This window comes from Ranitomeya imitator, chromosome 4 (assembly GCF_032444005.1).
Source record: "Ranitomeya imitator isolate aRanImi1 chromosome 4, aRanImi1.pri, whole genome shotgun sequence".
NCBI lineage: Eukaryota > Metazoa > Chordata > Amphibia > Anura > Dendrobatidae > Ranitomeya > Ranitomeya imitator.
The window spans coordinates 532,166,897-532,191,893 of record NC_091285.1 but is presented as its reverse complement, the minus strand read 5'-3'; the positions used below and the strand labels follow the sequence as shown (position 1 = coordinate 532,191,893).

Genomic DNA, 24,997 nt, shown 5'->3' with positions numbered 1-24,997 from the left:
CGATCGCTGCAGCGTCGCTGTTTGGTCGCTGGAGAGCTGTCACACAGACCGCTCTCCAGCGACCAACGATGCTGATAACCAGGGTAAACATCGGGTTACTAAGCGCAGGGCCACGCTTAGTAACCCGGTGTTTACCCTGGTTACTATCGTAAAAGTAAAAAAAACAAACATTACATACTTACCTTCCGCTGTCTGTCCCCGGCGCTCTGCTTTCCTGCACTGACTGTGAGCACAGCGGCCAGAAAGCAGAGCGGTGACGTCACCGCTGTGCTTTCCGGCTGGCCGGCGCTCACAGTCAGTGCAGGAAAGCACAGCGCCGAGGACAGACAGCGAAGGTAAGTATGTAATGTTTGTTTTTTTTAACTTTTACGCTGGTAACCAGGGTAAACATCGGGTTACTAAGCGCGGCCCTGCGCTTAGTAACCCGATGTTTACCCTGGTTACCAGTGAAGACATCGCTGAATCGGCGTCACACACGCCGATTCAGCGATGTCTGCAGGGAGTCCAGCGACGAAATAAAGTTCTGGACTTTCTGCAGCGACCAACGATGGCACAGCAGGATCCTGATCGCTGCTGCGTGTCAAACACAACGATATCGCTAGCCAGGACGCTGCAACGTCACGGATCGCTAGCGATATCGTTCAGTGTGAAGGTACCTTAAGAAATAGCTGGATAAACAGGTCCAGAGAAGAGTATAACAAGCCTATGACATTATAGCATGGTATTATTGTATTCCTGGAAAGAATAAAAAATCCACATAGACAGCTGAAGTATTGAGGAATAAGCCTATGGCATACTGAGAGTGTACAAGGGCTATGGTGTACCAAAAGTGTACAAGGGCTATCGCATATCGAGAGTGTACTAGGGCTACGGCGTACCGAGAGTGTACAAAGGTTACGGCATACCGAGAGTGTACAAGGGCTACGGCATACCGAGAGTGTACAAGGGCTACGGCATACCGAGAGTGTACAAGAGCTACGGCGTACCGAGAGTGTACAAGGGCTACCGCGTACCGAGAGTGTACAAGGGCTACAGCGTACCGAGAGTGTACAAGGGCTACCGCGTACCGAGAGTGTACAAGGGCTACCGCGTACCGAGAGTGTACAAGAGCTACGGCGTACCGAGAGTGTACAAGGGCTACCGCGTACCGAGAGTGTACAAGGGCTACGGCGTACCGAGAGTGTACAAGGGTTACGGCGTATCGAGAGTGTACAAGGGTTACGGCGTACCGAGAGTGTACAAGAGCTACGGCGTACCGAGAGTGTACAAGGGCTATGGCGTACCAAGAGTGTACAAGGGTTACGGCGTATCGAGAGTGTACAAGGGCTACGGCGTACCGAGATTTTACAAGGGTTACGGCGTACCGAGAGTGTACAAGGGTTACGGCGTACGGAAGGTGTACAAGGGCTACGGCGTACCGAGAGTGTACAAGGGTTATGGGCGTACCGAGAGTGTACAAGGGCTAAGGCGTACAGAAGGTGTACAAGGGCTACGACGTACCGAGAGTGTACAAGGGCTACGGCGTACCAAGAGTGTACAAAGTTTACGGCATACGGAAGGTGTACAAGGGTTACGGCGTACGGAAGGTGTACAAGGGCTACGGCGTACAGAAGGTGTACAAGGGCTATGGCGTACCGAGAGTGTACAAGGGCTACGGCGTACAGAAGGTGTACAAGGGCTATGGCGTACCGAGAGTGTACAAGGGCTACGGCGTACAGAAGGTGTACAAGGGCTATGGCGTACCGAGAGTGTACAAGGGCTACGGCGTACAGAAGGTGTACAAGGGCTACGGCGTACCGAACGTGTACAAGGGCTGTGGCATTCTGCTGAGCCTGATTCCAGATGAACTTATCAGAAGCAGGAACGTCTTTGTATCTTGTAATGAGGGACGATCATCCTGAGGACTTCCCAGAGGAACAGAAGCTTGCCTCGCCTGTGGTGGCTGAGGAGGATGTGAGCTGTCAGACACTTTCTACCTTTGAACGATTCATCTGGGAATGCCGATGTGTCCTCCCTTCCGTGTGAGCGAAGAATCATCCGGCTATCAGTGGGAAGAGAGGCGTGCGTTTGTGCAGAGCAGGTCCATGCCTCACATCTCCTGTGTTTCCTGTTTCCTGACCAGGATGGTGGGAAAAGTTATAACTCGCGGTGCTGAGACGTGGCCTTCTCTATATGTATTGTCAATGTGCTAAAAAGTCCCATGTCAGCTTAATGGAAACGTGATTTGATCTGGCACTAGCAGGTCTATAGTGTTGGCCATTGGATCTATATTTGGACATATGTGTATGTCTATGTGTATATACACATATATAAAGCGTGGTCCTTAAAATAATAAAGGATGCCACCCTCCCCTACCCATCCCTCTGGATGTATTATCAGGACATATCTAGGGGCCCCCGCTGATCAGCAGATGAATGGGCAGTGATGCTCAGCGGAGCGCCACACTACACAGCAGAGCTCATCTGTGCAATTGTGGTTGTGGGTGATGCCATGCATCTGCCACCCTAAACCCCATTCACCTGGATTAGGCGCATGCACACTTGTATAGACGTCTCTGTGCCAGCTGCTGCAGTGAATGCTCGTGCCATGAATGTCCCCCTGTGGATGGGCGAGTCGGAAAGATGGATGTTGGGGAATTTATTATTTGGCACACAGCTATCAAAGGTGTAAGGAGGCTGTAGAATGGTTCAAAATGAACTAAGGCCTGTTCCTCTTCCTTATCCTTTTTTAGTATGGAGTTTGATGATGAAGATGGAGAAGGGCCCAGTAAATTTTCCAGGTTGGTGAATACTCCCTACTTGCTGCCTTGATTCCTCTTCATACTTTTACTTTTCTTGCTTTATGTTAATGTTTCTCCTTTGCTTTCTATAGGTATGATTACAAGTGATGGAAGCTGAGAGGTAAGGTAGGAGATTGCTGATAATGTTTCCCAGTGGTGCTGCGCAGGACTATTTATACTGATGTCTGGTGCATTATATTCACCCATAGGCACAGGTGTAGTCGCAGCCTTATATTCTTTGTGCTTATTGTAAAGGTTTAGCCATTAACAATTTGATTTCTGCCCACAGTATTCACATTTCCAGCTATGTTCATCCCAATATCATACAGGTTGAGAGCACAGACATACAGTTATATGAAAAAGTTTGGGCATCCCTATTAATCTTAAGCTTAATGTTTTATAAAAAATTGTTTTTTTTTTGCAACAGCTATTTCAGTTTCATATATTTAATAACTGTTGGACACAGTAAGGTTTCTGCCTTGAAATGAGGTTTATTGTACTAACAGAAAATGTGCAATCTGCATTCAAACAAAATGTGACAGGTGCATAAGTATGGGCACCCTTATCATTTTCTTGTTTTAAATACTCCTTCCTACTTTTTACTGACTTACTGAAGCACTTTTTTTGGTTTTCTAACCTCATTGAGCTTTGAACTTCATAGCCAGGTGTATGCAATCATGAGAAAAGCTACTTAAAGTGGCCACTTGCAAGTTGTTCTCCTGTTTGAATCTCCTCTGAAGAGTGGCATCATAGGCTCCTCAAAACAACTGTCTATTGATCTGAAAACAAAGATTATTCAACATAATTTTTCAGGGGAAGGATACAAAAAGCTGTCTCAGAGATTTAACCTGTCAATTTCCACTGTGAGGAACATAGTAAGGAAATGGAAGAATACAGGTACAGTTCTTGTTAAGGCCAGAAGTGGCAGGCCAAGAAAAACATCAGAAAGGCAGGGAAGAAGAATGGTGAGATCAGTCAAGGACAATCCTCAGACCACCTCCAGAGAGCTGCAGCATCAACTTGCTGCAGATGGTGTCACTGTGCATCGGTCAACTATACAACGCACTTTGCACAAGGAGAAGCTGTATGGGAGAGTGATGCGAAAGAAGCCGTTTCTGCAAGCACACCACAAACAGTCGGCTGAGGTATGCAAAAGCACATTTGGAGAAGCCAATTTATTTTTGTAAGAAGGTCCTGTCGACTGATGAAACCAAGATTGAGTTGTTGGTCATACAAAAAGGCGTTATGCATGGCGGCCCAAAAAAACAGCATTCCAAGAAAAACACTTGCTACCCACAGTAAAATTTGGTGGAGGTTCCATCATGCCTTGGGGCTGTGTGGCCAATGCCGGCATTGGGAATCTTGTTAAAGTTGAGGGACGCATGGATTCCTCTCAGTATCAGCAGATTCTTGACAATAATGTTCATGAATCAGTGACAAAGTTGAAGTTACGCAGGGGATGGATCTTTCAGCAAGACAATGATCCAAAACACCGCTCCAAATCTACTCAGGCATTCATGGAGAGGAACAATTACACTGTTCTGGAATGGCCATCCCAGTCCCCAGACCTAAATATCATTGAACATGTGTGGGATCATTTGAAGAGGGTTGTCCATGCTCGACGACCATCAAACTTAACTGAACTGGAATTGTTTTGTAAAGAGGAATGGTCAAAAATACCTTCATCCAGGATCCAGGAACTCATTACAAGCTACAGGAAGCGACTAGAGGCTGTTATTTTTGCAAAAGGAGGATCCACTAAATATTAATGTCACTTTTCTGGTGGGGTGCCCATACTTATGCACCTGTCAAATTTTGTTTGAATGCAGATTGCACATTTTCTGTTAGTACAATAAACCTCATTTCAAGGCAGAAACATTACTGTGTCCAACAGTTATTAGATATATGAAACTGAAATAGCTGTTGCAAAAAAAACAATTTTTATAAAACATTAAGCTTAAGATTAATAGGGGTGCCCAAACTTTTTCATATAACTGTACAATCCAATATAGTAAAAATTACATGAAAGCATATAGTCAGCTGGTCATTTATACTCTAGCCTATAGCTATCCAATCTGCCCCACTAACGATCAAACAGGGTTTTTTTCGTCAGTCTAAGAACCTATTAGTGTGCAGAACTCTTCTACTATATAATTGTCTAAGGGTCACTTCCGTCTTTCTGTCTTTCCTTCTTTCTGTCACGGATATTCATTTGTCGCAGCCTCTGTCTGTCAAGGAAATCCAAGTCGCTGATTGGTCGCGGCAAAACAGCACGACCAATCAGGCACGGGCACAGTCCGGAAGAAAATGGCCGCTCCTTACTCCCCACAGTCACTGCCCGGCGCCCGCATACTCCCCTCCAGTCACCGCTCACACAGGGTTAATGCCGGCGGTAACGGACCGTGTTATGCCGCGGGTAACGCACTCCGTTACTGCCGCTATTAACCCTGTGTGTCCCCAACTTTTTACTATTGATGCTGCCTATGCGGCATCAATAGTAAAAAATGTGATGTTAAAAATAATTAAAAAAAACAAAAAATCTGTTATACTCACCCTCTGATGTCCGCAGAGCCGGCCGCCATCTTCCGTTCCCGGCGATGTATTGCGAAATTACCCAGAAGACTTAGCGGCCTCGCAAGACCGCTAAGTCATCTGGGTAATTTTGCAATGCATCCTGGGAACGGAAGATGGCGGCAGCCGCGCGCTACAAGGGGCCCTCGGATCTGAAGGTGAGTATGTTAGAACTACAATGGGCCCTTGGATCCAAAGGTGAGTATGTTTATTTTTTATTTTGTAACCTGTGACATACGTGGCTAGGCAATATACTACGTGGCTGGGCAATATACTATGTGGCTGGGCAATATACTTTATATTTTCCCTGCGCCGATTGGATTGAAAAAAAAGGCAGCATACTGCGATTTCATGCTAACTTCGGATCGCATGCACCCATATAAGTCTGTGGGAGCGTGTTAAACATCACACTGCGCTCGGATGTCACTCAAGTGCAGTGCAATTCCCGCCGACGCCAACAGTGGAGGTGATGGAGAAATTACTTTCTGTGTCTCCTCCACGCCTGTGCCGCTATTCTCTCATGCGGAACGATTGGAGCACAGAGCAATGACACTCGGAAAACACTCGCAGCAGAGCAGGAGCCGAGTGTCATTAGCATATCGCATCGGATGTGATACGCTAGTGTGTCCCCAGCCTAAGTGACACATTGCTGGCATCAGGGTCTCTGTATAGCATGCTGCTCTCATGTGCGATTGCAAAAACCTAGCAGCAGATTCTCTTTAAGCACCATTTAATATATTCTATCCTTCATAGCTATTAGGTGTCATTGCTGTGATTTTGATGATTGGGGTCCCATCCCTGTATTTCCAACAGGTACTTTGCTGCAATTATAATTAACTACTAATGTGCAAAAGGGAAAAAAAACCTTCAGGTAGCCAAGTATTTAATCAATCTAAGCTGCAGAGAAGTATGGGATCCTTGAGTTCCGGTATCTGTCATGTGGTTACTAATGGAGTGGGATGATGACCCAGTAGACGGTCTGGGGGTTGCTGGCGCTATGTCTTGCAGGAGTTGGATTCCTGACCTGTCATCATTCATTGCTCTGCATCTCTCCCTGCTTCCTAGTGTCCTCGTCCTGGCCTGCATTCCACTGTCAGGGAAGCATGTACCAAAAGATGTTATAGAGGTCTTTACACAGTGGGAAATCCACAGCAGGAGCGTTCTGTAGAATTGAGACGCTCACTCATAAATATGCACAGTGTGTATTGCTATACCCTTACTTCATATACCTGTGATGACACCGCGGGCCAAGCTATGTGACATTTTTAAGCATAATGTATATCATTGATATTGAGGATCTCCGCTGTCAGTAATTTCGCTATTAAGTGACTTGATGTGTTGCAATGTGCATTATCTTAGGCCAGTCTCACACGTCCAGATAATTCCGGTACCGAAAAAAATTGGTACCGGAGTTATCTGTGTCTGTGAGCTCACGTAGGCCATCCGTGTGGCACACGTGCGGCACATGTGTGCCGCCCATGTGCCGACTGGGTACCACACGGAGCGTGCAGGAGACAGCGCTAGAGATAAGCGCTGTCCCCTGCATCTGGTGCTGAAGCCGCCATTCATATCTTCTCTCCAACAGCGTTCGCTGGAAAGAAGATATGAAAAATCCTTTTTTTTTTTCTTTTTTTTCTTTTAAATAAAGATCCATGTCCCCAACCCCCTCCCACCCCCTGTGCGCCCGCCCGCTGGTAATAAAATACTCACCTGGCTCCCTCGCAGCATCCTGTCTGCGCCACACCTTCTCCTGTATGAGTGGTCACGTGGTGCCGTCCATTACAGTCATGAATATGCGGCTCCACCCCTATGGGAGGTGGAGCCGCATATTCATGACTTTAATCGGCGGCACCACGTGACCGCTCATACAGGAGAAGCTGGCGCTGAGAGGACGCTGCGAGGGAGCCGGGTGAGTATTTTATTACCAGCGGGCGGGCGCACAGGGGGTGGGAGGGGGTGGGGACATGGATCTTTATTTAAAACAAGAAAAAAAAAAAGGATTTTCCATATCTTCTTTCCAGCGAACGTTGCTGGAGAGAAGATATGAATGGCAGCTTCAGCACCACATGGGGGGACAGCGCTTACAGTAGCGCTGTCTCCTGCACGGCACACGGACTGCACATGGACAGCGTCCGTGTGCGGTACGTGTTTTACACGGACCCATTGACTTTAATGGGTCCGTGTAATCCATGCGCTCCCACGAACACTGACATGTCTCCGTGTTTTGCACACGGACACACGGTCCGTGAAAACACGCTAACATGTGCAGAGACACATTGATTTCAATGTGTCTTCGTGAGTCAGTGTCTCCGGTACGTGAGGAGACTGTCACCTCACGTACCGGAGCCACTGACATGTGAAACCGGCCTCAGGCTAGTTTCACACAAGCGTTTTTATGATCTGCGGAGGGCTGCGGACTTTCTCCGTGAAGCCCCGCCCTCAGCCACACCTCCGCTGCTATCTCCGCCTACTTCTGCATGCGGCCCGCATGCAGCCTGCGTACCTATCTTTAACATTAGGTACGCAGGTTGTGCGGCTGTATGGGGATGCTTCCTCATGCGTCGTTTTGACGATGCGGTGACCAGCGTAGGACGCAGCTGGTAGCAATTTTTTTTTCCGCCGCATTGTCAAAACGATGCATGCGGAAGCATCCGCATACAGCCGCACGACCTGCGTACCTAATGTTAAAGATAGGTACGCAGGCCGCATGCGGGCCGCATGCAGAAGTAGGCGGAGATAGCAGCGGAGGTGCCGCTGAGGGCGGGGCTTCACGGAGGAAGTCCGCAGCCCTCCGCAGATCATAAAAACGCTAATGTGAAACTAGCCTTACATGGTGATTCTGCAGTAAATTCTAGAAACTCAGTCCAGATTGAAATGGTCATGACGCTATTCTATGCAGGAGCCATTTTTATTTTTGAGACTGTAGTTTCAGGACCTGTCTTGTGCTCAGCACACATGGTCCTTCAGAGCTACCACATGGTCATTTGTCCTTATGTTGTGGTTGTAATACAGATCCGAATTCAACAACTGAAAGCCAGACAATGTCCAGTTTCCTTTAACTGGTCAAAATCGCCATGATATTCAGTTGTGAGCTGTATCATTGCTTTATAGGTAATATCGTCCTTATTTGGGTGCCAAAGCCCTTCATGGCACTAAAGGGAGCCTGGCAGCTGTTTTGGCCAATATAAGATGATGCCACTGCCTTTCAGGGCTGGTATACAGCATTCTATAATGTTGTATATAAGCCCCCAGTCCGACCTGCAAGATAAGAAAAATACGTTTTATTATACTCACCGGAGGGGGGGAGGGGGGGGGGAAGGGGGTTCTTGGAGGAAGCTTCCGATGCGGTCTGGTGCGATGGGTGTCGCAAGTCCCGGGACCGGCGCCTCCCATTTTCTTGCGACGCCACCCTCCTGCTTTCTTCTTCGCTCCCCGGAGTCGGTGCTCCTGCACAGGTGTACTTATCTTCCCTGTTGAGGGCAGAGTAAAGTACTGCAGTGTGCAGGTGTCGGGAATGGTCAGAGAGGCCCAGCGCCTGCGTATTGTAGTACTTTACTACTGCACAGTGGTGTTCCTCTGTTACTCCTCCAAGACATTTTTTAATAAATTAACAACTAGGTGTTATTGTTCCCCTTGCCAAAGGAGTGTGTCCCTTCGCAGTCTGACACTGTTAGGCCACGTTAAGTATTTGGCCGGAGTCACACTACAGCGAGATACGGCCGAGTCTTGCAGGTTAAAGCTCTGGCACCGGCACTCCAGAGCTGAGTGTGCGGCTCCATGTATTGCTATGCGGCTGCACGCTCCGCTCCGGAGTGCCGGTGCCAGAGCTTGTTTTTAACCTGCGAGACTCGGCCGTATCTCGCTGTGTGTGATCCCGGCCTTTGGTGAGTTTTTTACCTCAGCATCTGTAAGCCAAAACCAGGAGTGGATGATAAATACAGAAGCGGTGCATATGTTTCTATTATACTATTCCACTGATTGTTCCTCTCCTGGTTTTGGCTTACAAATACTGAGGTAAAATACTGACTAAATACTGAGGTAAAATAGTGACCAAAGTGTGAACGTGGACTTAGCATTGATTAGACAGTGTGAGAGTATGTAGGGACGCAGCTCCAACTTGTAACACCCATTTGTCAATTTACCGTATTTGTACGTTTCTTGTAAGAATAAAATTGGGGATAAAAGAATACACAGTTTTATGAAATTACACCCCATAATTGTGTAATGGGGAATATAATTACCGTAATTATTAAACTTACATAGCGACTGCTCCCACATAGATCACATTTTCTCCTTCCATGTCACAAAAAATATTAAACTTTCAGCTGTTAGCCTAATCACAAACATTAGTTTCTCTTCATCATAGTTTTTTTTTCATATGTAGCCAAACATCTAATCACATCCCATCCCCTGCAATGACACAAAATGATTGAGTGAATGAAAAACTTGTTGCACCTTCTGCAGACAAAATGAGACTGTCACTGTCAGACGAGCAGCAGTGATTGCCTGGTATATACACGCAAGGCAAATCAACGATGAACAATACAAATACGCCGTATCCTTGTAGGAAAATGAGCAATCATAAAGAAACTAAGATGATCATTTGTGTGATAAGATTGAGTTGGAACATGCAAATTTCTTTCTTTCAACTTATCACAACTACAACTGAATATGCAAAGTAATTTTTATACAGATTCTGCAAGATAAAGCATCCAGTCATTGTCTCAGGGCTCGCTCACACCGCCGTATACAACAGACAAGTGCTAGCCGATGTTTTATCGGAAAGCACCCGGATCAGTATTATTCAGTGGGGCAGTGCTGATGACGGGGTCACACGACCGTAGATTCTCTCATCTGGGAGAATGGGGTTGATTATGCTAATGTCCGAGTTTGATCGGAGTGTGAGCATAGTGTGATCTGATTCTCTTGCATGAGAAGCTGGAGAAAAAAAAATCTCCTTCTCCATTGTGTGAGTCTGTAGGTGTTGCATTAGATGTGGAGATGTGGAAAAAAAACGCATGCACTGTAATTCACATGACTATATCAATACATTTTGTCAAAGCCAAATACCAGGAAGTATAAAAAAAAAAGCAGCTTTTTTTTATAGCATGACGTACCAAAAACAGAAGAAAAGAGTCAAAATTATAATAAAAACGCATGTAAAAACACAGTGGAAAAATCGCAAAGTTACCTTAATTACATAATACGAAACAACTCACAAAATACTGTGAGAATGTTGCCTGATGGCCAAACATAGTTCAATCAATCATAATTATTCCCAGTACACGTTTCTTAGAAATATAGAAAAATGACGCATAAAAACCTTTTCTATACTTCTAAAAAATACATTAATGGCATAAAGTCCGTGAAATAGAACATAGGAGAACTGCGTCAGACCATTAGGATGTATAGCTCCACTGGGCATTACTTTCCATTACCTTTTTATTAGCTTTCAAACACACTCACTTTACGAAATCATGCTGTAAACAGTAAAGGCTGCGGACAGCTCTTGTGATGTGTTTGTTTTAGTAGATATGTATATTCCTCATGAAATAAAAATTCTGGATAATCTTTATTGAGAGCTCTGTGTTCTGCCATTCCTCCTGGAAATGAATGAAAGTGGACATGATCTTTCCCCTAGTTACTGGGGTGTGTCTGCACCAATCTGACACTATCAGCACTGATGGAACGGTGACAGGTTGTAAAGGAAACACATCCATTGATGGAAGAAATACAGTGGAACAGCAGGACACAGAGTAGGGCTCCCACTATGAGCTTCTGGGGAGGCTTTGCTGTTGCAGATTTTCTGCACCTATTTTTGTGGTGTTTTTTTTTTTCCACACGTTTTTTGTCTATTTTTGCTATTTCATTTTCTAAATAAAGCTACTTTGTTTTTGATATTTCCTGGTTTTTGGCTTTGGCAATTTTATTATAACAATCATGTACAGATGACCTGTCCTGTTAGTGCGTTTCCGCATTAGAAATCCATTAAATATGCATGTGCTTTTTGTACCTGAGGATTTTCTGAATCTAATGCAAGTCTAAGGCCGGGGTCACACCAGCGATGAATACGGACGAGTGCTATGTGTTAAAACATCGCATAGCACTCGGACAGTATTCATCTATGGGGCAGCTCATATCAGCGTATTTTTTCTCTGCCGTTTTCAACATGCGAGTGAAATCACAGCATGCTGCGATTGTCACCGGCACTCGGCCGAGTCTCACTCGGATATAAGCCTATGGGTGCGAGTGAGACAACAAATATCGCTTGGATATAATCCGAGTGATGTGCGATAGGCTCGGAGCATAGACGCATGACACTCGGCTCCCTCTCACAGCAGAGCACGAGCCAAGGGTCATTAGCATATTGCATCGGATGCCATACTCTAGTCTGACCCCGGCCGAAGGGGAAAATCTGCACATAAAACTCAGCGTACCCACAGCAGAAGTTGACATGTTGCAGATTTCAAACACGCAGCGGAGGTTAGGTTACACTGCATGAAAGAAAAGTGCAGTGGGCCTGAAGTTTATATAAATCTCATCCACTGTCCTAGAACTATATGCTCACTGAGATTTTGGCTCAGCGAAAATATACAGCGTGAAAATCTCGCCTTGGTAACTTAACCTAACGTTACGTGCACACGCTGACTATTTGTTGAGTACGGTATTTTTTGCCTCAGTATTTGTAATCCAAAACCAGGAGGGAACAATCAGGAGAAAAGTATAATAGAAACACGTCACCATTTCTTTATTTATCGCCACTGCTGGTTTTTGGCTTACAAATACTGAGGTAAAAAAATCACCAAATACTCAATGAATGCCCTTGGCCTAGTAGTTAAGCTGCTTCAGGACTGTTATTTCATGACTAGATGGTGGCCCGATTCTAATGCATCGGGCATACTAGAATATGCACGTCCACGTAGTATATTGCACAGCCCACGTAATATATTGCCCAACCACGTAGTATATTGCACAGCCCACGTAGTATATTGCCCAGCCACGTAGTATATTGCCCAGTGGCGTAGTATATTGCCCGGTCACATAGTATATTGCCCAGCGACGTAGTATATTGCCCAGCCACGTAGTATATTGCCCAGCCACGTAGTATATTGCCCAACCACGTAGTATATTGCACAGCCCACGTAGTATATTGCCCAACCACGTAGTATATTGCCCAGCCACGTAGTATATTACCCAACCACATAGTATATTGCACAGCCCACGTAGTATATTATCCAGCCACGTCGTATATTGCCCAGCCACGTAGCAGATTGCCCAGTGACGTAGTAGATTGCCCAGCCACGTAGTATATTGCCCAGCCACGTAGTATATTACCCAACCACATAGTATATTGCCCAGTCACGTAGTATATTGCCCAGTGACATAGTATATTGCCCAGCCACGTAGTATATTGCACAGCGACGTAGTATACAGCACAGACACGTAGTATACTGCCCAGTCACGTAGTATATTGGCCAGTCACGTAGTATATTGCCCAGCTACGTAGTATATTGCCCAGCCACGTATGTAACAGGTTAAAAAATAAAAAAGAAACATATACTCACCCTCCGAGGGCCCCTTGTAGTCCTGTCGCCTGTGTGCGGTGCACGCGGCAGCTTCCGGTCCCAGGGTTGGTATGAGCGCAGGACCTGTGATGACGTCGCGGTCACATGACCGTGACATCATGGAAGGTCCGTCTCGCATAGCATTTTTGGAACCGGAACCTGCCGCTTGCACTGCCAAGGACACCGTGCCACGTCGGAGGGTGAGAATAACCTTTTTTATTATTATTATTATTATTATTTTTAACACTAGATCGTTTTACTATTGGAAAGAGCGGCCATATTGCCACCAGACTGTGGCCATCGCTGATTGGTCGTGGCAATGGTCGTGGGTGTTTTGCCACGACCAATCAGCGACTTGGATTCCATGAGAGACAGAGGCCGTGACCAATGAATATCCGGGACAGACAGAAAGACGGAAGTGACCCTTAGACAATTATATAGTAGATGAGTAGAAGCATTTCCTTCAGGTTAGCCCATGTCAGGTTAGCCCATGGGTTCTCTTTAGAGTGGAAATAAAAGAAAATGACCACTAAACAGATGTAGTTTTTCTCAATATCCTGTTATATTGTATTGTTGCCTACATTATTGATGTCGTATTCACTCCTTTACTGTTGCAGTGGTTAGTATATGAGCTATAAAGTCGTTGACAACCACCATAAGAGACATATTGATAGGTAAGGTTGTCACTAGTGATGCAGGAACTTGCTGGGATAAGGCGTTATTCGAGCATGCTCTGGTGATAACCGAGTGACTTCGGCGTGCTCGAAAGATATGTTCGAGTCCCTTTGGCTGCATGTCTCACGGCTGCTCGATATCTGCAACACATGTAGGCATTTCCTAACAAACAGGCTATCCCTGCTGTGTTGTGGCTGTCGAACATACAGCCGAGGGGACTCAAACATATTTTTCGAGCACACCGAAGTCTCTCGGTTAATACACGAGCATGGTCCGATAACTCCTCATCCCAGCATGTACGCTCATCACTAGGTGCACCACTAAAAACACAGAGGGAAGAATCCGTTATAGCTAAGAAATGGCTCTCCAGAATTGGGGATGTTTGAGGTATGAGGACTGAAGGACTGTCCATTTCAGGTCACGATGTTCTGTTATAACTTTACCAGTAATATATGGATTCCGTGATTCATCAATGAGGTAAAGGGGTTGTCCTATGTGAGACATTTATGGGATAGCCATAAGCCGGACCATAAAAGGCTGATAGATGCCAGTCCTATTTCTTCATCTGTATCTCATAGCAATGAATGGAGAGAGCCGTCGCCTGTGCGGACACCAGCCAGAACTGGGGATTGAAGGATCCCTGCTTTGGAGATAGGTGGAACCCCATCTACCAGACATTTGTGGCCGATCCTATGAATATACCATAAATATCTCATGAGGCATCAACTTTCACAATTTTGTTAAATGACTGTTTGTTTCACATGTCTTTATTGTTTGCCCATTTTACAGGTAAGTTATATTGTGCAGAACCAATATACTGCTGGGTCATGTAAGCCAATACTCGAGGCTATGAATAAAGACCAGTGCAAATAAGTAAGGTGGTGTTGCCCATAGCAACCAGTGAAAATTCATTAGCATTTTGGAAACCTGAGTTTGCAAAATGTAAGCATTTGGTTGTTATGGACAGCACCGCTCTTTCTATGACACACTAGTACTTATACATGGCTGTCACGTGTCATGACATAAGACATTACTGATAAATGTTACACATCCAGAAAGTCGCCAGTGTTTTTTCAGCTGACAAGTCAGGATGAACAGGTTTTGGGTTAACACTAAATTAGAAATTAAAAATGGCTCCAAGCCGTTATTTCAGGAAACTGCTCCTAATGTAGTAGTGATTGCACAGACGCTGCTTTCAGCCAGCAAGGCCCACAGGACGTAGTGAATATTCCCAGCACTGGGATGGTGCTTTATAGGAATTTTCCGGTTTTATGGAAATTGAGCTTAGTCCTTTGTATAACAAAAAGTAATGCAATTTTCTAATGTGTTTCTGTAACAGTCCCTCTCTTGCTGTCATTGAATGGGAATATCTCTGCTTACATTCAGAGACACTAACACTGCCCCGAAATTGTGCTGTGCACACAGGTGCTCGGCTTCATACACGGAAGAGCTTCACTACATGTAGGGTATGTTCACAAGGAGTTAATTTGAAGACAGAAAAATCCGACAAGTTTTTCAAGATAATTCCTCTTTAGGAAACACTGCTTTTTTGTTTGTTTGTTTTGGCAGTCTTTTTCTTTCATTTACGGTAAGTGGTTTTGAGGAGGTTTTTGGAGCATTTTTTGCATTATTTTTGGCCTGACTGTATCACATTCGATGTGGATTTCACAAGGAATCCACCTCATAGAAGTGACACATCATTTTTCTTATTCCCATTGTGATGTTATCAAAACCTCGTAGGTTAAAACCTCTAAAAAAAAACTTGTCGGCTGAACAGCTAAGAGGATTTTCAATTGCAATGAAAATGGACAGGGAGAGTTTTCACAGAGAATTTTAAGCAGTTTTTGGTGGAGATTTAGGATCCGATGTGCTTTAAAATCCTCTTTAAAAAACTTATTGTGACCCTAGTCTGTGGGAATGTGCACACAATATCTTTAAGATGCCGGTAGAGCCACTGATTTTCCTAGGCCAAGCATCTTCAAGAAAAAGACAGCATTTTTTTCTGGTGTCCTTTTTATCTTTTCTTTGTGGCATCTCCGCCGCCCATGTCTTTTCCTTATGCTTCCACTATAAAAAGTCGGCATTCTTTTTACTAAAGCGGCTTTGTTGGCCGTTTTCCCGTCGTTTTTTTTGTGGCATCTCCAAAAATCTGCCTAAAAAAGACATGCCCTTAAAGAGCTATGCCCAAAGGGGAAGTAGCACTTTAGTACGGGTTTTCAACCTCTGAATGTAAGCAGGAATATTCCCATTCATTGGCAGCAATCAATGAGCTTAGAAATTGTGAAGAGGTTAGATATTTGCATAGCTTTCTGATATACGATGTACAGGTCCTTCTCAAAAAATTAGCATATAGTGTTAAATTTCATTATTTACCATAATGTAATGATTACAATTAAACTTTCATATATTATAGATTCATTATCCACCAACTGAAATTTGTCAGGTCTTTTATTGTTTTAATGCTGATAATTTTGGCATACAACTCCTGATAACCCAAAAAACCTGTCTCAATAAATTAGCATATCAAGAAAAGGTTCTCTAAACGACCTATTACCCTAATCTTCTGAATCAACTAATTAACTCTAAACACATGCAAAAGATACCTGAGGCTTTTATAAACTCCCTGCCTGGTTCATTACTCAAAACCCCCATCATGGGTAAGACTAGCGACCTGACAGATGTCAAGAAGGCCATCATTGACACCCTCAAGCAAGAGGGTAAGACCCAGAAAGAAATTTCTCAACAAATAGGCTGTTCCCAGAGTGCTGTATCAAGGCACCTCAATGGTAAGTCTGTTGGAAGGAAACAATGTGGCAGAAAACGCTGTACAACGAGAAGAGGAGACCGGACCCTGAGGAAGATTGTGGAGAAGGACCGATTCCAGACCTTGGGGAACCTGAGGAAGCAGTGGACTGAGTCTGGTGTGGAAACATCCAGAGCCACCGTGCACAGGCGTGTGCAGGAAATGGGCTACAGGTGCCGCATTCCCCAGGTAAAGCCACTTTTGAGCCATAAACAGCAGCAGAGGCGCCTGACCTGGGCTACAGAGAAGCAGCACTGGACTGTTGCTAAGTGGTCCCAAGTACTTTTTTCTGATGAAAGCAAATTTTGCATGTCATTCGGAAATCAAGGTGCCAGAGTCTGGAGGAAGACTGGGGAGAAGGAAATGCCAAAATGCCTGAAGTCCAGTGTCAAGTACCCACAGTCTGTGATGGTGTGGGGTGCCATGTCAGCTGCTGGTGTTGGTCCACTGTGTTTCATCAAGGGCAGGGTCAATGCAGCTAGCTATCAGGAGATTTTGGAGCACTTCATGCTTCCATCGGCTGAAATGCTTTATGGAGATGAAGATTTCATTTTTCAGCACGACCTGGCACCTGCTCACAGTGCCAAAACCACTGGTAAATGGTTTACTGACCATGGTATTACTGTGCTCAATTGGCCTGCCAACTCTCCTGACCTGAACCCCATAGAGAATCTGTGGGATATTGTGAAGAGAAAGTTGAGAGACGCAAGACCCAACACTCTGGATGAGCTTAAGGCCGCTATTGAAGCATCCTGGGCCTCCATAACATCTCAGCAGTGTCACAGGCTGATTGCCTCCATGCCACGCCGCATTGAAGCAGTCATTTCTGCCAAAGGATTCCCGACCAAGTATTGAGTGCATAACTGAACATTATTATTTGTTGTTTTTTTTGTTTGATATTAAAAAACACTTTTATTTGATTGGATGGGTGAAATATGCTAATTTATTGAGACAGGTTTTTTGGGTTATCAGGAGTTGTATGCCAAAATCATCAGTATTAAAACAATAAAAGACCTGACAAATTTCAGTTGGTGGATAATGAATCTATAATATATGAAAGTTTAATTGTAATCGTTACATTATGGTAAATAATGAAATTTAACACTATATGCTAATTTTTTGAGAAGGACCTGTATAAGCTTTAGTAACCCAAAACCAGAAAAACGACTGACTGTCATTACTATAATGGGCATGGTGACTGGCAGTGCGCCCTGCACTTTACTACAGTTGAAACCCAGCAGCAAAATCCATTAAGTAAGCAAGCAAATCTACCCTTTGAAACAAAGCCTGAAATGAAAAAGTAATCAGATGTTGGAGTATAATGTTACCAAGCAAAGGAGAACCAAATCTTTACCAAGACCTGATGCCAGTGAGAAAGTATGGAAACTAATGTGGAAGCTGAACAGACACTGACAGACTCTTGTGTACACACATCCTCTCCAGTCCATCACACGTGTGTCTTCGTTGGGTTGCGGGGACCGTGTCCCTGGACGGCTCTGCTTGGTGCTGATTCTTATACTCTTCCGTTTTTTTCTCCTGCTCTGATTCTGCTTCCAGAGAGAATCACAGTGAAATTGAAAGACGTCGGAGGAATAAGATGACACAGTACATCACAGAGCTGTCCGACATGGTTCCCACCTGCAGTGCCCTCGCACGCAAACCTGACAAGCTCACCATCCTGCGCATGGCTGTATCCCACATGAAATCCATGAGAGGGACAGGAAATAAATCTACGGACGGAGCATATAAACCCTCCTTCTTAACAGAACAGGTGCTCTGCAAGCTATCCGCAATATGTGCCATTCTCACTAGCCATCCCTCATTATGTGTAGAGTAACTAAGTAGTGAAGAGCGTAGCAGTAATACAGCAGCTGAGTGTACCATATGTCAGTACATAACTGAGGGATCACACTGTACATTGAATGCCTACTGTATGTGTGTTAACTGCTCTCCTATGTGTTCCATATGGACTGATTTTTCCAGGTTTCCAGTAAGTACAACTCTATTTCTATCATTCCTTTATAATCTACTCACTGTATGTTTTTCAGTCATATTTAGTTTTGATATGTCTCTTATTAGTTACATGGCATAGACACCTCATTATTAAGTGTTGAGTAGTAGAGATGACCCAGCACAGTAATGACCACCTCCCTTTGCAAGTCACCCTCATTAGCTGATAATTGCTCTATCCACATGCTTTAATAAGATCTTATGTGTTGCATGGTTGACCTAAAGCTGCAGTACACACCAACGCATGACTGTTCTCTGGCCGGTAACTCTGTAAAGCCACATATTATAGCTTTTTGTGAGAACTGTACCTCTGACTCCAAAAAAACAGGACTGGATCCCCTTACTGGTATGCAGAAAAAAATTCCACAAAAATCTGTAAGAGAAAGTTATATTGAGACAAGTTCAGATCTGGGCCAGGTCTACACTACGGCACGATTCATCAAAGCAAATTTGCCAGAATTTTGGCGTAAATTGCTTTGAAAAGTCTCCCATTTTTATGTAATACGTATTTGTTTAAAGCTGTTGTGACTTTTGGCTGAAGTAACATTTCTGGTGTGGCACACTGAGACATGCGCCACTCGTCCAATGCTCGCACCGTCATCAAGACCAGTGAGAAAATCAAGCATTGACTTTTGTTGGCCAACAGTAGGTGCAAGCAAGGGCTCCGATTCCTGAAGATCTGGTGATTTTCTTACCTGTCTTAATGAGGTGGCATGGAGGAGTCAGACTCTCCGACTGGAGTAAGATTTTTGTCGTATTTAATGACACAGCTCATCATTCATCAGACGAGCTGTGGTGCCACTCTCCAGTCTTGCCCCAGCTCCTCCTGTTTTGGTGGAGCTTGGAGAAACTGGTGTGAAAACGCCAAATGTTGCTACATTTTTATATAACTTGGGAGTTGCGTTCAAATTTTGCAACATTTCAAAGTAATTTGCCCCAGAATTCTGGTGAAATTGATTCTTAGTGTTCATCTGAATCTTGGTAATGCCAACTGGGCATCTGAAGCTAGGTGAGGGAGCTGTGGAGCAACTCAAGCCAAATAACACTTTCCTGATGTTACTGATCTATAAGTAAATGGTGAAAAATTACACGTAAGCTCATTTTGTTCAGGAGAAACAGTTGTATGTTGCATTAAATTTGCATCTTCCTGGCAGAGCATTAAGTATTTATTTTATTCATTGATAGACTACACCTACAGAGATTGTCTTAACTTACATCCGTCCCTGTCTCGATTGGGGCTCATAATCTAAGTTTCCATCAGTGTGGTTTTTATGCAGTGTAGGAGGAAACTGGAGAATGCGGAAGGAACACACACACACACTGGGGGAATATGCAAACTTCATCCAGGTGTTCCAGGAACCCTGCACAGGTCAATAGTGCCACTGAGCTTCACACTCTCTCTTAAAGGGGTCTCCCACTTTCAGCTTTCTTCATCTCTGGGGCTCACGAATGTTGCATATTATAAGTACAGCAATACTCACCCTTTTCCAGAGCTGCCTCTCTGCCGCTGCTCATTTTGATTGTTTACAAACTGAAGCAGTGTCCTCATGATTACAGTGTACATGACCGCTGCGGCCACTCATTAGGTTTAGTGGCACCTGCTGCCCATATGGGTAAAGTCACTGAGCCCAGTGATTAGCTGCAGCGGTCACGTGCACTGTAGTCCTGACATCGCAGTTGCAGTCTGTAAGAGATCACTGGGATCTCTCCTGTGCAATAAACAAGTAGGTTTTGCAATAAATGTTGAATAAATTGCATTGTCTGCAATTGCTTAATATGTACAAGTGTTTTACATACGTCACTGTGGCATTTTACCCTCTGCTTGTTTCTTTTCTGCCCAGGAGTTGAAGCATCTTATACTGGAAGCTGCAGATGGATTTCTTTTTGTTGTGGCAGCAGAAACTGGAAGAGTGATCTTTGTTTCTGACTCGGTCACTCCGGTACTGAACCAGCCCCAGTCAGAGTGGTTTGGAAGCACGCTGTATGAGCAGACACACCCTGATGACATAGAGAAGCTCCGAGAGCAGTTGTGCACTTCAGAGAACTCCATGACAGGTTGGTTCATACAATACACATATTGCTCCATCTTGGACCTTAAATCCTCATGCCAAGTCATGAAATATCTAGAACCATTTATCTCTCTTCCACCTATGCTCATTTATCAAATTTAAAGCACCACTCCAACGTTTTTTTTTAATTACACCTCTGGAGTGGTGTTTTCAATGTAAGTCCCCAGTCTCATACTCATTTTCTGGCGTTTTCATCTGTTTTTGCCATCTGTCTCCAGGGAAAAGTGACCTGCCTGAAGCTCCAGTGTTTCATGGATCAGCACAGAGGTCACTTGCAATACAAGTCTATGAGAACCTTGTTCTTGCTCCCATTGCAAGAAGAATTGAGAGCTTGTGACGTAACGTACAGTACAGACCAAAAGTTTGGACACACCTTCTCATTTCAAGATTTTTTACAGAATGTCTTCCCGGTGACTACCTCTTGAAGCTCATCAAGAGAATGCCAAGAGTGTGCAAAGCAGTCATCAAAGCAAAAGGTGGCTACTTTGAAGAACCTAAAATATAAGACATAATTTCAGTTGTTTCACACTTTTTTGTTAAGTATATAATTCCACATGTGTTAATTCATAGTTTTGATGCCTTCACTGTGAATGTACAATTTTTATAGTCATGAAAATACAGAAAAATCTGTAAATGAGAAGGTGTGTCCAAACTTTTGGTCTGTACTGTATGTCGGTCAGGCAGAAACTGGGGTCACAAGATGGTGCCACAACACCGAAGCAGTGCCAAAAAACGTTGAAGACGCCAGAGGGTGAGTATGTGACTGGGAGCAGGAGATTTAGGCTGGGTACAGATTGCGGTTAGTTACACCGCGGCATAACGCGGTGTAACGTAGTCCATTAACGCCGCCATTATTTCCTATGTCAGACGCATCATTAGTGCACGCCCACAATGGGCGTGCGCTAGCGTTGTGCCGTCATTGAGTGATGGACCCTGAGACGCAGCTGCAGCGTTTCCGGGTCCGTCACCGCTAGCGCAGACAGAACTAGCAGATGCTCTATCTAGCTAGCTAGCGCACTGCAGAACCAGCACTTGCGTTAACAGCAGCCCATTAACGTATGTGTTTAGCGGACTGCACTAACGCAATGTGAACCCAGCCTTACATTTAAAGTGCCACTACAGCAGTGAAAAAAATGCTGGATTGGTGTTTTAACTAAAATACACCCATTCCATGCAGACTGGTAAAAATTTGTGACTTGTCAATGTACAGTACAGTAAATACCATGCTATTTCCACAAAAATAGGGGCATGTATTTATAATCAACTGACAATAATGGATATGAGCATGAATTCCTCACACATCCATAGTCTGTAGATCAAAGCCCAACTGCTGGACCACCTAGGAGACTTCCAGAAGACAATTGTAACACTATGATTATTTGATAAATAGGGAATCTACTGTAGATACTTCCTGTTCACATTCCTAGTTACATTTTTTCTTTGAATGACAAATGTCATGCGGCCAAAGATCACTATGTGAAATATAGAACTTACCGTAATAGTCATTTTGTAAGATACAGATTTGCAAATTCACAAAACGAGTGCAGCCACATTGCAGGAGTGCCGTTCATCCCAAGTTTTCTGTGAGTTGCTGCTACACTGCCGCTCAGCACAAGTGCGTGGTGTCACATTGTAACCCCAATGGTACTGTTACAAGCAAGTCGAAAAATAAGTTACATTAATACATTTTCATGTAGTCTTGTTCCACTTAGAGAATTTTAACGGAAGGCCGCGTATGTAAACTGTAAGCAAATTGCTCTAGATGCTGAGCGTACAAATGAGTCAATGCATCTGTTCTTCCAACCATTTCCTTCTCAGAGGATTTTCGGGACCACATGTCAAATACACCTCTAGTGAAACAAGACGCTGACCGCAGCAGAGAGAATGTACTGCCTCAGTGGTTTTTAGCCTTTTAACTACTCTTTAACAACTTGTGTTTGTGGCTGTAGATCATCACTGATATTCTGACTTGCGTGCATCCAAGCCTAGATTTTGCCCTCAATGAAAATATTTGCTGTGGTAGTAAATCTACGATCATTAATTAGATCTTTTAAATAAATTGCAAATTTGGTGCGGCAGCACAGTGCTTTAAAGTGAACCTGTCCTGCCTGCTGATTAATGTAGCATTAATCAGATAAAGGTGTTACTCTGAAGCGTTATGTTATTGAAGACAAAACATATAGTGAACAGCCGTCCGGGTATTGTGAGTCTGAGGCAGGTTCCCAATGGCTTCTTCCTACTCCGATCTGGACTGCATAGGGAGACTCTTGTCAGTAATGGGGATCAGTAACAGAAGAAGCTATTGGAGACCCAGAATCTGCCCCAGACTCCCGTCCAAGACGCACAGTCACCTGCTTAATTTTCAAGGTAAAAACGTACATGGCTACAATATCGCTGCCAATATCTGCTTCATTCTGTCTGTGGCTGGTGCAGCAAAATTAAGATGACAGGTTCCCTTCAAGTCATCAACATATTCGGAGTTCATTACTACTATGGCTTTTGTTACTTTTAAAGGAAATCTATCACCAGGTTTTCCTATTTGATCTGAGAGCAACATGATGTGGGGGCAGAGATCCTGATTCCAGCGATGTGTCACTTACTGGGCTGCTTGCTGTCATTTTGATAAAATCACTGTTATGTCTGCTGCAGATCTAGTTCTCTGATTGCTGAGTTCTGCATAACCCTGCCTACAGCACTGATTGGTAGCTTTCTGCCTATGCACAGACATCTGCCAATCAGTGGTGCAGGCGGAGATATGCAGAGCTCATGAATACGGAGGACCGCATGACAGCAGGTTTACTAGTCCTCTAATGATAATCTGCTGCTGATAAAACAGTGATTTTATCAAAACTAGAGTAAGCAGCCCAGTGAGTGATATATTGCTGGAATCCGGGTTGTTCCACCTTCATCATGCTGCTCTCAGATTAGGTGGCAAACAGCTGGTGACAGATTCCCCACAAGTATTATCAAGGCTAGCAAAATAGTAACGCTGTGATAGCAGAAACTCAGCCCTACTGTATGAGTAGTCATTGCAAATTGGTGGTGACAGGGCCCCTTTAAATTATTATTCTAACCATAAAAAATGATCATTTGGAAAAGATCCAGCTTCTGTTTTATTATATTTAGCACATCCAGACAAAGTACCTAGTGGTAATTCACACTGGGGGCATATAGGCAAGAACATTAACCTATGGGCATGACAGCGTACATTGTATGGACCAGCACAGGCTCCACACAGCTTGCTCGGGAACGCCCCACCGTGCTCGGCAGGGCCCTGGCAGCAGCGCGTTCCTGACAGTTCACAACAGTCTAGGTCTAAAGTTTCACAGTCTCTTCCTGCGGTTTGTTATGGCAGATGTTTTGCTGGATCTAGTTCTGCTTCTTTTCAGAGTAAAATATTTATTCGCCCTGCCTTGTTTTGCTTCTCTACTTGATGGTACTTGAAAAATGTTTAAAGTTCAGCAACTTTTTCCCCCGCTTTGTTTTATTTTAGTTGTCATATTTCCGAGAGCTCCAATAGAAAAAAAGATCCTCTGAAAGTTTATTTTTCTTTTTTAATTTGTTACAGAAATAATCCTCAATTTCCGTCAAAGGGCTGGGCGACATTCCTTATCAGCTGGATGCTGTGTCCATGCCGCAGTGCTCTTGCTTGTGTGCCTGGCATCATATTCTTTTATGGAATATTCCATATCAATATCTGCTCATTGTATAATCCCTGATGGAAGCAGACCAATGCATTGGAATGAATTAGGCAGAATCCGCTCTCCGCCTGTGTTTGGCGGCCCGACCCTTATGTCCTCCCTGGATATAAGCTTCCCCGACCTTTGATAACTCACGGCCAACCTGTGTATGCACTTTTCATAGTTTTTCTCTGTACCTGATACTTTGAGCATCAAGAGCTCTGGCAGTCCCTGACCACTTCTTGTGTGGTGTTACAGTGAAATTCACATTCTTACAGTCATGATTATAGACCAACATCTGTCACATGGGAAGTTTCTGTATGCTTAAACGGCACTTAGGACCAGTACACTTATATTCTGTATCCCCAAGATTGTGAGGAACACACTGTAATAAATAAATGTAATGCTTGCCACCCGAAGTGAAAACCAGCCTAGCTACACAGAGACATGTCACACAACAAGTAAAACAGCCAGGTTGCCAATAAGTTGTACGTCGCGGCAAGTGTGTCTCGTGCGACTTGTGACCAGCAACAGAAATTCCAAGACATTTGGAAACATTTGCAACTTTGTTTCGCAGTATGTTGCAGGTTGAAAGGCGACACCATAGAAAATCATTACCTGCAACGTTGCAGTATGTCACTGTGATTTCATTAACAAAGTTGCAAACACTATAGCACACTGCTCTAGAAAATAGGAAAAAATGAAGATACTTATTACATAAATTGGCCAATTCATGTATGCCCAGCAGCAACGACAAGGTGATCTTCATTGCTGGGAACCTAACATGTATCTCTCCTGGGCTGAGAGCCTACAATTATATGGGTAGGTAGGGTCCTGCTGTGATA

The 24,997-nt window shown here is 44.2% G+C and overlaps 1 protein-coding gene across 4 annotated transcripts in view; it reads left to right on the top strand.

Annotated features, from left to right (window-relative positions):
- ARNT2 (aryl hydrocarbon receptor nuclear translocator 2) overlaps positions 1 to 24,997 on the top strand; it is a 147,117-nt gene that overhangs the window by 40,299 nt on the left and 81,821 nt on the right. For 2 of the 4 annotated variants that reach the window (XM_069766201.1, XM_069766204.1), the window contains 3 exons: positions 2,732 to 2,779; positions 17,951 to 18,164; positions 20,245 to 20,458. In XM_069766201.1, coding sequence (XP_069622302.1) covers positions 2,732 to 2,779; positions 17,951 to 18,164; positions 20,245 to 20,458 — 476 coding nt within the window. The remainder of the gene's footprint in view (positions 1 to 2,731; positions 2,780 to 17,950; positions 18,165 to 20,244; positions 20,459 to 24,997) is intronic. The other 2 variants (XM_069766202.1, XM_069766203.1) reach the window with 1 other exon arrangement.